The following is a 14746-nucleotide window of genomic DNA, read 5'->3' as shown; positions in this document are numbered from 1 at the left end:
AATTTGTAGGTTATTATGCAGTATTATTTAAAAATGTCATTGATATGTACTTTATTTACTTCATGATCTGTTTATTCAAGTAGAACACATGAACATAGTTCACAGCTATTTTGAATTACTACCTGGACTAAATAAGTTGAATTGTTAAAATGGCTGTAATATTTCAACAAAGCCTTCAAATCACATTTAAGACCAATTCTAAACCTCAGCATGTGATTAAAAGTCATTGTTTATATATTATAGCCATTTTAAAAATTCGAGCAAAAGATTCAAAATGGCTGAACTAAGTTTGTGTGTTATTTCCATGTAAGAACCATACGTGTGAAATTCAAGTGATATGAATTAATTTAAAGACAATATAAATATAAGATCATGTATGGATATAGTAAACTGGTTTGTTTGTGTCGTAGGATTTATTAATATTCTATTATTATGTAAATTGTTACAGACCAATCCCTTACTTCAATGTACTAAAATAAAATAGAAGAAATCAGCCTGATAATTATGACTTGACTTACTTGAGTTATGTATGACCATCAAGTACAAACCACTCCTTGTTGAAGATGTGCAACTTGTGATACACAAACGACATCATGGCCTATCTCTTTGATTACTAAATTAGGCCAGTTGTTTTGTTGTGATTACCAATCAGATACAAATAGATTGTTTTGACATACATAGCCTTTGGCCTTGACTTTGTAGTAGGAGTGTCTAATACACTGGATCTTGACCTTCTATCAATGTTAATAAAATAAGGGAAATTGGAAGAAAATGGTGTCAAAGTATAAAAGCTTGTTTAGTTTGACTAGCTGCAGGCATGCAAGGAGACACGTAAAAAAAAATGGAATAGTTTGGATGATGACGGTCTGACTTCCAGACGATAAAATTATTGGCAATAGATATAAAACGTTTGATACTATTAATCTTGTCAGCAACGGGATAATCTTGTAGTGAAAGCTCGAAATTCGAGTTGGCGACAAAAATCAGCGATCAGGGCTGTTTGTGTGCCCGCCTCTTTACGCGACCAGTCTTAGTGTACAATTGTTATCTCACCCTCCCCCCTCTTCAGACCTTTCTATTTACAAATATTCATCCATATTTCCTGTTAAACAATTTGACATTGTTAAACATTTATGCTAGTCGTGGTTTTGATTGCACCTTGTACCAGGATCCAATACAATGAATACAATACAAATACAATGATTGGACATAAGAAATATAGCAGCTATATAAAATCTTACATAAGTAGTTAAATATGAATAAAATGCCTCACTTGATCAAAATCATCAAATCAGAAAAGAGCAAGTGATGACTCAAGCAGACGATAAATTGCTTACTGTGGTTAGCTTGATATTAATATTGATATTTGAGAAAACTTACTTGTCTACAGGATGGGTTCATATTAATTAACATAAAATTTAAGTTCTCAAGAATGGTCAATATGAGTATATATTCATCAGTGAATCCCAGTAAAATCTGCAAAATTGGTAAATTCCTAAAACTAAGTAATTACTGGTATTGAAAAATGTTTTATCTTAATATTAAGCGCTTTTCAATTGCATATTTATGGATAATTACTAACTTTTTGGATTTATCTGATTATATAAGGATCCTGTTATGTTATTTATGACACCAGGTATATCTACTGATGAATATATGCTCTTATTGGCCAAGTTTAAAATTCTTAAATTTTATGTTCATTCTAAGACGTAGTATCCCTTTAACTAGGGTATTATAGTACGGCCTCATATATATTCCCGCATGAAGATTGTGACAGCACATTTCTTACTAAAGGGACTGGAAGCCAGACATATTCAGCATAATACAAGGATCTATTTATAGGCATTATGCAAGTTATTGACACCACAAACACTTGATTCAGTGCACTTAACAGTGCATGGAAGAATAATGAAAGATGACCTCTAAATTGTCACCTGACTGCCGAGTTTTAGGTGAGGTGATTTAAAAATAGAAGATGGAAAATACAAGTAAATAATCCACTGATCTTTTACAAATATTTAAGGAATGTGGGGAAATAAACGCTGGTTTATCATGTGACAAGACAAATGACCCGGCGAAGCGGGTCATGTATCTTGGCGTGTTTCAATAAGTTAATTACAGGGTCAATTGATCGAAGAAAGGAAATGAATAACTCTCTTTGTCATTGATAAGCCTAGTTGTTTACGTAAACAAGATCAAAAATAGACAATAGGAGGTAGTGGCGGCTGCAGGACTTTGGATTTGCGAGGTGCTCTGCCAAATTTTGTTTTTTGTCAATCCTATAGGGGGCTGCACATGGAAAAGTTTTGGAAAATAAAGAGCTTAAATCCTGGCCATGGCCCCCCTGTAGACACGCCACTGTTGGGCCGTTGGAGGGGTCCAGGGCTCTCTGGAGCCACCACTGATAAGAACTATTGATGTCACTAAAGCAATAAATATTAGATATGTATATAATAGGCCTATTTTAAGCTGATCTACTAGAATGGTGTGATTTGTTATATTAATAGAAGATTGGAAAATACAAACAAAAAGGTATAAATAATATATAATTATGAAGTAAACAATCAGTGGCCAGCTGTCGGCCAGCTGTCAGATTGGTACTTAAAAATTGGGCGTATGTTTTTACATGACCTACAAAAGACGGTGGGGTGATGTGTTTCGAGACTCACTATGTAAGAGCTTTTTCTGACTGGCCAATAGCAGTATCTTGTTATTCAGTGATAAACCAAACTTGTTTTTGTTTTGATTGTAACTTAATTTATGTTCCAAATATAGACATTATGTATAAAGATATTACTTATTGAGTCATGAATTCATGATTCACCTGACTTACTTAATTTTATGTGACATGTACCAGTGAAATATTTTACATTAGGATAATTAAATTTGGCCTATATACTGACCTCTGACCTACAACAATGTTCTCAAGATGACCCTGAAATTTCCTTTAAGATTTATTCTATAGATAGAAGGTGGGAATTTTATACCAAAATGATATAGATCTATAGGTAAAATATATAACGTGACGTAGTTTATCATTATGAAATGGCCTACTTTTATAGGTTGGATTAAAACTGAAAACTTTGGCCTATATATTTTGACATGACCCACAAAAATGGTGTGATGGTGGGGTGATCTGTTATAAGAAAAAGTGTATTCCTATTTGTCTAATTTAATAAATGCGTAGTTGATACAATAACCAACTTTTATGGGTTGTATTTAAATAGTATTTATCTACAGTGATTAGATAGAATTAAATGGTATAGTTGTGGAGATATTTGTTTTAGTATCTGATAAAACCTTTAACTTATCCAGATCTTTTTCTTCTAGTATCATTCTAGTCAAAGTGTCTTCAATACATGTCAGTTTACAAAACCTCTTATAATTTGCTACCTTGGCAAATTTGCCGGTAAATCAAAATTTGATAATAGTCTTCAAAACAGTTCTGATAGTATTGAAATATATTACTTTGTTTTGATAAGAAATATAAAGTTTTCTAACTTTACTTCGAATTTTTTAAAGGAATACTACCTCTTAAGTGTGGTTTACACTGCCATAAAAATTGGCCAGCTTGAAGTGAACATTTTCACTTTGCTGTTTTCACTTGGCCAGAATGCTGAGTCATCAAGTACACACCTGCTCTTTGGAGGAGAAAAAACGCCAACATTCAAAATGCTGCCAACCATGAACAATGCGATGATTTTGAAGAAGTGATTGATTTAGTCACGTACAAAATGTCAAATTTTGTTTTTAAAAACACAAGGAAAATTTTATCTTTTCGTGTATATCGGCAGTGCAAGCTGTTGTAAACACGATATATTCTATTACAACATTTCATGCCATAGGGTCAATGTCATTATTGAGCATGCACACTTCTGCGTGGGCTAGTGTGCCCGACACTGCACTGATATTTAGCCATGCCATACTTGAGCCACCTCTTCTTGCGGGACTTGGCCCACTTGAAACTAGCATGGTGCCAAGCCCTCTCAACCTGTCTACACTACACAGGTCCGTACTTGGCCAGAATGATTTTTGGCTGTCTAAATGCAACTTTAGAATGGACATAAAATGAAAAGTCTCAAACTTGAACAATAAGAGTATATGTTGATCAATTTGACTTACCAGGTGGCATGACTAAAGAATAGAATCTCTATATAACACGCTATATCTATTAAACTAAGTAATTATTGAATAAAACTCTGTTTTTGTTTATTTTTTTATAAACACAAAGACACGCTAAAAGTTACAACAATAAGAATTCCAGTGATTTAGCTTCTTTAACTGCATGTATTTGATGAATTTTACACTTAGAAATGAAATGATATGGAATGGTGCTAATTGATGATAAGATCAGTGCCATTAATATGAATAACAGTTCCAAACTAAAAGGAGTGAATGCCAAGGAAGTTGTGCAAATTTTATTAGATTGAAATGTACAATGTGTATAATATTAATATTTTTTTTACTAGAAATGGAAACCACTACACCCATTCTTACTTCAACAATGTCTATGCCATCATCATCAAGTTCAGGTTAGCTTTTATTCAATCTTATTAAAATTAAATTTTGATTTCCAATTTTTTTGTTGATGACGACTTCTATCCCACAATTTGTTATGTTATTAAGAAATGAGTTTTACATGACAAACTTTGATTTGCCAGACCAGTCCCTTTTTAGGGGTGTCCACAGCCCCCCTGGCCCCTTCATAGAAACACCACTGGTCTTGATTTGATACACTGGTATTATCAAATATAATATTTGACTATTATGAAAATTGATAAAAGCTTGCACAGAATTAATGATTTTTTGACACAGATAATATCGGAGTAAAAAAATTAGCCATTTTTAGTTGGCCCACAACAGCTCACAACAAAATTGGGAGTGATCGGGAGATATCTGGCATATTTGATCGCAAGACGTCCTGACGTGCCTTGTCCGCAAGTGTGCAAGTTTCCTTGATAAACAGTTGTGACCTAGTTTAAGGTCGTCCAATAGAATGCCATGTCGATATCACATGCGCCCTTCTGGGTCACATATTTGCGGTAGCTCTAAATTTCACACTATATCTATAAATATTATTTTGTATTCATGACTTTCAGAGTCTGGGAGTGAATCTGATTATGTTGCTGCTGTAGTTACAATTTTGTTATTATTGGCACTCATAGCTGTTGGTTTGGTTATTTATCTGTATAAGTATCAAAAGGCTTGCTTTGCTCCATCAACCACTCCAAACTCTTCACCTGGATCTAGTAATAATAGTTTGTTAGAGAAACCAACAATAGTGAACATAAATGAGCCCCCAATTTTCAAAAAAAGTAAGTCAATAGCCTTCTAAATAAACACTTTCTCACGTAATAAAAGTGAGATTTTAAAATCTCATTTGACCACGTGTGGATCTATTGAGGTCATGTGAGTCTGTTGACATTGAGCCCTTGAAAAGGCAGCATGATCTGAATAATCACCTCATTAAAGGGATTGTAAAGTGGTCTTATGAACACTTTAAAGGTAGGATGACAAAAACATTGAAATGTTTAAACTAGGCCAAAATGAGTCTTTGTTCATAAGTGGACTTACCTGGTGTCAAAACTATACAACATAATCCCTCTTTCTACACCTGTATGTGCTAACAAGGATGGGGTATATATGTCAGTTGATTGAGAAACCCTCAGCTTTGATATGTATGGGAGACAACTCTAATTGAAGTTCTCTCAATTATGCAATCTTATTTAATTGTACATGTATTGGGCAACAAATAAACCAAGTAGATGCAGTAGATCATGCATTTTGTATGATCATATCTTTTGGTCATTTAAACATCTAAATACATCTGCATCCTGTATAACATTGGTTCACAATCTGGGGTTGCTTGCATTCCTAGCCTTAGCAACAAAGCAACATCACATTGGGGGGGGGGGGGGGGGGGGTCGGCTGTCACATGTATGTGAGTGAATTGTGACATGAAGGTTCCAAAAGCCTGAATGTTGATGTTATTTTCTTGTTTCAGAAAGCCCTATACAAGAAGAAGGTAAAGGACTTTTAAATACTAACTTACATACAAGTCCTACTGCTGATTTACATTCATATCAACACAAGAAAGTATTCAATCCTTGTGAAAACCTGATCAACGACATGACACACGAGCCTGAGGAAACAGAACAAACATCATTAAAGCATGTTTAAATGTTGAAGATCTAATAGTTTTAATGTGATAGTATTAGTTTTATTTAGTTTTAGATTTTTTATGCTTTTAAATACATACTGTGTATATCAATTTTCTTTTTAGTCTTGAAGCTGTACGCATCAAATATCAACATGATTAGTTGTTTATGCAATAACACATAAATCCTTATTTTGGTTTAAGTGTTCATGGAAGGTTTAATCCGCTTGATGAGGAGTCAAATCATTTCAAGGGATCTAGTCATCTAAATATTATTTTCACAAGCTGATAGAGCTCAATTTCAGCTAGCTGTATCGCTTTTCAAAATTAAAATCAGACAACTCGTTCCTTGCAATTTAACAAAAACATTTAGCAATTTGGCAATTCCAATTATCAGTTAGACGTCTGTGGTTCTTGCAATTCCACATGATGACATCACTATCACAAAATCTGCCTAAATTATATAAGGTCCTTTGTGACGTCTGATTGAAAATTTGAATGTTGCAAATCGATGCAATAATCATCCTGATACAGATATAAATTTTGAAAGCCTCTAAACAATTTAATGGTTATCACTGTAGAAACTTGGTGTGAATGTTCGTAATCACCTTAAGGATGAACCCTATTGAAAATCAGAAGAATTGAAAAATATTTAGTATGAGTTATTGCTCTTGTTCTTGAAAACGCTTTCAAATTTAGCTCTTAAACACTAAAATGCATGATTCTTGTTGGATTTTGACAAAACTTGGTTTTATTATTCAGTCACGTGCTGAAGATTGAATATTTGCCTTCTAGAGTTTTCAAGAACAAGGGCAATAACTCATACTCAATATTATTCAGTACCGCCCTAAAGAGTCCAAAAGAAGTGTATGACTGAAGGTTGAATATTTCATACTGGTGATTGTTACTGTACTGCCAAATATATTTATTCAAAAACAAAGCTGCCAGTGGGCGTATATTACCTTGCCTGGCAAGCTATCTTAAAGTTGTTGTCTGTTAATGGTTTTTTGACAAGCTCTTTATATATTAGGATGTTGATTTGACAGCTCATCAAGATGATTGACACTTCCATGAACACTTCAACCGACCAATCAAAATAAATATTTCTGTGTTCGTTGATATATATTGTTTTATTTTAAGTTTGAATTAATATGATATAGAGTAAAAATAATTTATTTAAGCGATTTGTATAAATATTAATTAATGAAATTGGGACTTGTGGTTTGTCTACAATAGAATTATCATCATTGATATTCTCAATTGCACTAATCAATGATATTATGACTAGAGAAAGATTGTTAAAATGGCCTGGAAATTAATTTCCAATTAAACACATGTATCAAATTGCAGACAACACATGTGTTCTGTTTTCAAATTGAAAGGAATATTTGAAAATTAAGTTTTATCAGATCAGAAAGCAAGTATTCATGGCATTAAATCAATTCAAAACTTAACTTTTGTATTTAGATATTATCTGTTTTGTTTTTATTATTTATTTATTTATTTAAAAAAAAATTATTTTTGCTACTGTCTGTCACTTCTACTTGTAAATTGATACAGACTATTTGGCATAAATCTGGAATAAAACAAGGCAGTGCAATTTCGATAGATGTTTGGCATTTATATCTGAAAATTGTACCATAATCATTAGGGCATTAAATTCCATGGAATGCCCTCATCTAAAAAGTTTTGATATTTTTTCTAGTATGGTGCTGTTAAAAGTAACTGATGTATCATATTAACCATGTAATATATATAGAAGTTTTTTAGAAAATTTTTAGAAATATTCTTGGATACCTAGATGGATTTTTTTACTATCTAAGTAATATTTATCATTACAATGTTTCCAAATTTTTGATTGTGACTAAAAACCAACTTATCATGCAAATCCTACAATCAAAACCATCTTAACATGCAAATTAAATAAAAAAATTGACATCAAGGAATCTACATGAAAAGTAATGTGTATTAAAAGGAGCCATTAGATCTGATAAACAACTTGTTAAAACTAATATGGGCACCGATACGATTTTGATTGGCACATGTACTTCCATGTAGATATACATAGATCTGGGTATCACAGAATATTGTAGTTTTAGTAATAAAAGTTACAATTAAAGAGAAAAGAGTTTATTTTCTTCCCACCTTATCTAAATGTATCTAAATCCAAGACACTTAGTGTGCATTGCAATATCAGATAGCTGGAAAGGCAGTTATTTCAACATCTCCAACAAATGAACAGACCAGTGACAGTTACTTCAGGTATTTGATGAGGAGCTGTGCCTAAGGGCGTAGGGAGTCTGGTGATAGCAAACTGAAATTCTTACAGAGCTTAGGTTATATTGGCTCCCCTTAATTGTCTTTAAAGGGACAGATGTGCCATTTTGGGGAGTTTATTTGTGTCTTAATACATGTAATTAGTCGTTAGAGGTACTATAAATGAACGAAAATCGCATATTTCCTTCAAAAATATCTCAAATTCTTTTCCTATTTCTATAGACATCTTTTCTGTGGCGGTGTCTAAGAAAACATGACTCGTCTTTTTAACTTTCAAAATGGGACAATTATGGATACACATGGATTTAAAGGCTTAAATTTCGACGATGAGCTTTGAACACTATTGCTGATTGGCTTAGCTTTACATAAATCCATTTTGTGAGACTAAAGTATGATAGGTCTAAAAATGGCACACCTGTCCTTTTAATAGTTAAAAGAGACAAAATAGTCCGGATCATAAGGAACACAGTTGATAAGACCGGGGCATGCAAGATTGGTATCTGCACACTGTCAAGCTATTACAAACCATGTACATATACCTTGACTGTAGTAGTCACCTTTCTGGTATTACGGAATGCAGGGATTTGATTGGATTGTACGTCAGTGAATACAGCTCATCATAGCCCTCAACAGAAACAAAAGCTCTAAACATTATGGCTTTATGTTTACAAATATTCCGTTGATTGGCTGTATTTGCTGTATTGGATAGCGTACAATCCAATCAAATCGCTGCATTTACAATCTTCCGAGGTACAAGAAAGGTGGCTATTGCGTCAAAACAAAGTTCCTAATAGCTTGAGATTAGAAACATCACCTGATAGTAATATAATAGACTTGAATTATATTAATTCAAACAAATACTGTAGCAACAAGAACAACAATAATATAATATAACAATTTATTATTTCAAAATATACAAAATTAGCAGTTAGTATACATTGTACAATGTTTGGGCAGGATCGTTATATATATATATATATATATAAAATATAGCACAATTGAGCAAAAATTTAAATTTAAAAAGAAGTATGAGATTGTGTTGAACGCCCGAACGCCGTAGCCACAAAATACAGAGTCTAAATTCAAATTATTTGTAACCAAATCTCCTTGTATGTTTAAAACTCATGAAAGAGGCAGTTATTTCAATAATGATAATACATTAAATCATACCTACCAATGGAATGTCATGCATATATTTGGATTCCAACGTACCAACCAAATCAAACAAATCAAAGCTTCCGTAACACTTACAAGTCACATTATTACAATCTTCTACTTCTTCAAAATAATTATTATTATTTTTAAGCAAAACTGAGGTAAATATCTGAAAGCATTGTATTAAATGCGGAGAGAGGAAACGGACCTAAGTTTGAGATCACATTTTATACTGTTGTTAGGAAGTATTTTAGAAATTGTAAAAACACGGATTGAAAATAATACAATGAATAGTAAAGAGAATGCTAAGATTCTGCGCTCTCTTACAACAATCAGTCCATGGACTACTATCAGTCAAGTACAATCTGCCAGCAAATTGAATACGATATGGCTTAACGAAGTGTATGAGATAAAAAAACAGGACAAATTTATATTATCCTAGCATTCTCTTTAACGGTATACTACCTCTTAAGATAACTTGAAATTTTTAAACTTGGCGAAAATGAGTGTCTTAATCAGTGGCCTTACTTGTTGTCATTACAATACAACAAAATCTCTCTATAATCCAATAAATCCATAAAACTAAGTAATTTTGAAGTATGCTTAGATATATTGTGTTATATAGAGATTCTATTCTGTAGTCATAGCACCTGGTAAGTCCAACTGACGAATATATACTCTTATGGACTTTTATGTCCATTCTAAGAGGTAGTATTCCTTTAATTCTGACATAGATTAAATATCATCGTGTCTTGGAGATGTTCTGAAACCATTTGATCTGGCATCATAAAAAGCTGGTTGATCCATATCTTCCCAATAATCTCTGTATTCTACATGCATAGGGTTCGGCATGGCTGCGCTACTAATTGGCTTGGCGGGGTTGCCAAAATTTGAAGATTGAGAACCATACGGATAAAAATAATCTTTTTCATTCCTTGGAAATAACATTTCTCTATTCGATTTCCCTTTCGGTCGTCGTTTCCTACAAAATATAACCACGATGAAGTGCAAGAAAATTAATTTGACTAATAGGAGTAAATTAGATACCATTTTCTTGTCTTTTTTTTCATATATTTCTCTTCACATGCATATAATAATATTACATCTAATTTTCAAAGGACTTTTTCTTGATTATGAGGATCATTCTTTCCAGAGTTTTTATTGAATTCTAAACACGGAGTGCAATCTTACCCAGTATCATGTATAATAAACTTGTTAGTAAGAAGATTTCCACATATAGAATGTAACAAAGAACACTTACTTGAGACGAACAGAACAGCCTACTATTATCAGAATTATCAGCAGTAATGCAACACTTCCTCCAACAGCTCCTCCTAGTATTGGTCCCAAACTTGACTGATTCTCTACAATAACAGAACATCATGCAAAATTAGAGGTGTCTCTCCAAGGTTTAGGTCCGACGTACATTAAGGCCGGGGGAAGCCAAACGGATTTCAGGTGGACTAAGGTGAATTTTGAGCATCTAGAGGGCTTAATTATCACTTCAAAATAAGACTTATCACAGGCCTGAAGGAAGGGAGAGGGGGGCTAAATACGCCCTAAATACGCACCTGACCACTCACAAGATGCTATAAAATACCATTTACAGGAATACAACCTCAAGAAATCCAATCCAACACCAATTTCAATGGATATCTGAGACTATTCAAAGAGAGAAAATAATCAAATGAAATTACCTTTCCTAGCTTGACATTTATCACCCACATAGGGATCTCGACATTGACAAACTACCTCGCTTTCACCATCTTTACAAGTTCCACCGTTTAAACAATATCCAGTACTCAAATCACAAGGAGCTGAAAAACATTGATAGAAAAATGCACTGTTATTTCAAAACTCTAAATAGGGAAGATGTTCGGGTGACCGCAGTCGTGTAAAAATGTTCCAAAAGTGAAACAATTCATAAGAATCTAAGAATTTAAAATTCAGCTCGAAAGAGCTAAAGGGTACTGGTCACGCTTGTGGTCCGTCACAGATAAATCGGTGAATGTCCCAGTTAATGTGTCAAAACAATGGTTGACCCTATTATGGCTGGTAACATCGTTCGCTGTAAATTCTGACCTAGTTTTAAAGTAACCAAACTGCTGAAAATGATGTTGTTAATTTGATTCACCGTTTAAACATCCGATTTGACATTTTTATTAACAGCTAGGACCCATCATGTTGGATGTGATTATAAAATGCCTATATAAGGAAAGTGCCCTTAAGTGTTTTAAAGGAATGAATTGACATTATTTAAAGGATAAAAGAAAATGTTATAAATCTTGTTGGGAAAGCAATATCTATCTAAAGAAGAAATTAGCGATGTAATGGATCAATTTTTCACCATCACAGACTAGTGTATAAAGGTTTACTTACAAACACAGTCAGATTTCGATTTGGAACCAGTTCCAGCTGTAGTTTTTATACCAGAACATTTTGTACATGACATTTGTTTGGTTGAAGGTTGATAATATCCTCGTTCACATTCCATACATTTCAAACCAATTTTATCATAATATGTTCCAGCAGGACAATCAACTACAATGTAAATATAATGTTCCAGCAGGACAATCAACTACAATGTAAATATAATGTTACAGCAGGACAATCAACTACAATGTAAATATAATGTTACAGCAGGACAAACAACTACAATGTAAATATAATGTTACAGCAGGACAATCAACTACAATGTAAAGAGATAATGTTACAGCAGGAAATCAACTACAATGTAAATATAATGTTACAGCAGGACAATAAACTACAATGTAAATATAATGTTCCAGCAGGACAACCAACTACAATGTAAATATAATGTTACAGCAGGACAATAAACTACAATGTAAATATAATGTTACAGCAGAACAATAAACTACAATGTAAATATAATGTTACAGCAGGACAATCAACTACAATGTAAAGAGATAATGTTACAGCAGGACAATCAACTACAATGTAAAGAGATAATGTTACAGCAGGACAATCAACTACAATGTAAATATAATGTTACAGCAGGACAATAAACTACAATGTAAATATGATGTTCCAGCAGGACAATAAACTACAATGTAAAGATAATGTTCCACTAGGACAAACAACTACATGTACTTAAATTTGTAAATATAACTGAAGCAGGACAGTTATGGGTCATAGTTCATAGCACACAGGGAAACGGGTTAGTGCCATGTCTGGGAGACTAAAAGACTTACCACAAGTATCATTTTGTTGATATTCACCATCTTGACAGGCCTGAGTCTTGGTGATAGACTTTATCGCTTCAAATTTCACATCATTTACATTCTGTATGAAAGAAATGGAAGAAAAGTCATATCCAATTCAGTCTATTGAGCTAATTGAATCCCATTCAACTTATTGAACTCATTAAATCTTATTGTACATTCCCTGTGTAATTTAAATTAGAACAAACTTTCGTTCCGTTTTTTAGCCTTAATTTTTAAGATAGCCACTTCAATTATGGTCTAAAGACAGCCTTCTTGAACATTAGTCTGTTTGATGACACCGCCGGCCAATCAAATTCCGACCCCTTCAACAGTGGGATTTTGTGACGCGAACGAAGGGTGTATTCCGATAAGCGATGGAGATGGCAGGATTTTGATTGGCTGGCGGATTTATATTATATATTTTAGCTTCTAAAAGATTTGAGAAACGACCACACCATAGCAACGCCCCTACAAACACTTCCACTTACCAAATCATTTTCAAATTTTGTTCTGTCATACAGAGCTTCTTCCAGAACCCTCTCAGTGTCTCGTGTTGCATCATTGGATGATACCTGAACTCTGAAAAATAACACATATTAAACGATTTCTGACTCTCAAGCAAAACTTCATCTCTTCCAGTCACATCTGGTCTCTAAATAATAAGGTAGTCCATTCATGTATTATGTCATTTTGGCTCAACGATTAGGGCAAATACAAAATTCCCTTAATATAATGACTCTGACTCACATAAGCTGGCCCGTCGCCCACTCTCCCTAACTCCTTTGAAAAATTGCCCCCCTGAAAGAATAATGGCAACAGACCAATACCTTTACCGCTACTAAACATCGTACATTATTGCCATTAAAAAATATTAAAAACATCCCAGATGAAGAGTGTGCGAATAAGAGAATTAAGTTAAAATTATGACAACTCACGGCACGTCACTGACAACGGTAGTAGCTTGAGCACTTGCTGGTTCAAGTACACCACGTTTTTGACGATTTGGATTTGAATTTTGACAACTGAGTTTAACAGTGGTGACAATATTACCACAGTTCACATTATTACAGATTTCATTATACAATCTAGCTTGTGCTTGAATAGATTGTATCAACATGCTCTGTATTAAAGCACGTATATTTTCTGTGTTGCCACCACAGCCACCCTCCAGACTAAATTCAGTCACCATTGTAAAAGTTGTCCTTGCCGTAGTTGTTCCTGGACTTTGTGTAACTGTAACAAAAAGTCAATTAAACATATCTCAATGATAATATAAAAAAAAACCAATCTTATAATTATTCGGAGTTGTCATCAACTTTACATGGAATAGGAAAATTGGCATGTGAAAGACAGGGCCATTACTACGGTCTGTTTTCACTGAGGCAAACATACTCATTTCTTTGAGGTCAGTTCAGTGGCGGGGCCAGGTTTACGTCCGAGGGGGACTGGGGCGAAGTATATAAGATTGTCCGAATTTCTAACATAGTTATGATATGTTTGCCCGAAGAACTTGCTTTTGGGGTTGCGAGGTGGGGCGGCTATCCCCTTTGGCTCCGCCACATAACGTCTTTCATCGCAACACTTTTAGTAGACGTGAAAGCTTTACACGAGAACGATTGATATGCGAAAGTTGTTTGACACTCGAACGCTTGACTTTTGAAATCTTGATACAACGAAGCTTTTTATGTGAAAAATCACACGATAAAAAGGACAAATCTCTTGAAGGGAATCTCTAGAACGATTGGCAAGTGGAAATGTGGCTAGAGTACAAGTTGGCACGAGAATGCTTGATAACTTGAAAAACTTTAAATAGAACAACTTGGCATGGGGAATATAAGCACAATACTAACCATGGGAGGTAACACATTTATCCTTTCCAGTATTCGTTGTGGTCTGACCTACCGGGCATTTAATACATATCATCATAGTGGCA

The 14746-nt window shown here is 33.8% G+C and overlaps 2 protein-coding genes across 2 annotated transcripts in view; one reads left to right on the top strand and one right to left on the bottom strand.

The window, feature by feature from the left end:
- Positions 1-4504: 4504 nt before the first annotated feature.
- On the top strand, positions 4505-6180 carry LOTGIDRAFT_156529 (hypothetical protein; the record flags this gene model as incomplete). The annotated part of the gene is made up of 3 exons (XM_009047163.1): positions 4505-4532; positions 5100-5315; positions 6005-6180. The coding sequence occupies 3 exons, from the start codon at positions 4505-4507 to the stop codon at positions 6178-6180; spliced, it is 420 nt and encodes a 139-aa protein (XP_009045411.1).
- Positions 6181-11272: 5092 nt separating this feature from the next.
- Positions 11273-14746, bottom strand: part of LOTGIDRAFT_109954 (hypothetical protein) — a gene marked incomplete at both ends in the record, with an annotated part of 42808 nt that continues 39334 nt past the window's right edge. The window contains one exon of the mRNA XM_009047162.1: positions 11273-11390. Within this exon, the coding sequence (XP_009045410.1) occupies positions 11273-11390 (118 nt within the window). The remainder of the gene's footprint in view (positions 11391-14746) is intronic.

Source organism: Lottia gigantea (assembly GCF_000327385.1).
Source record: "Lottia gigantea unplaced genomic scaffold LOTGIsca_11, whole genome shotgun sequence".
Classification (NCBI taxonomy): Eukaryota; Metazoa; Mollusca; class Gastropoda; family Lottiidae; genus Lottia; species Lottia gigantea.
The sequence above is the reverse complement of the archived record's forward strand: the minus strand, read 5'-3'. Positions and strand labels throughout refer to the sequence as shown.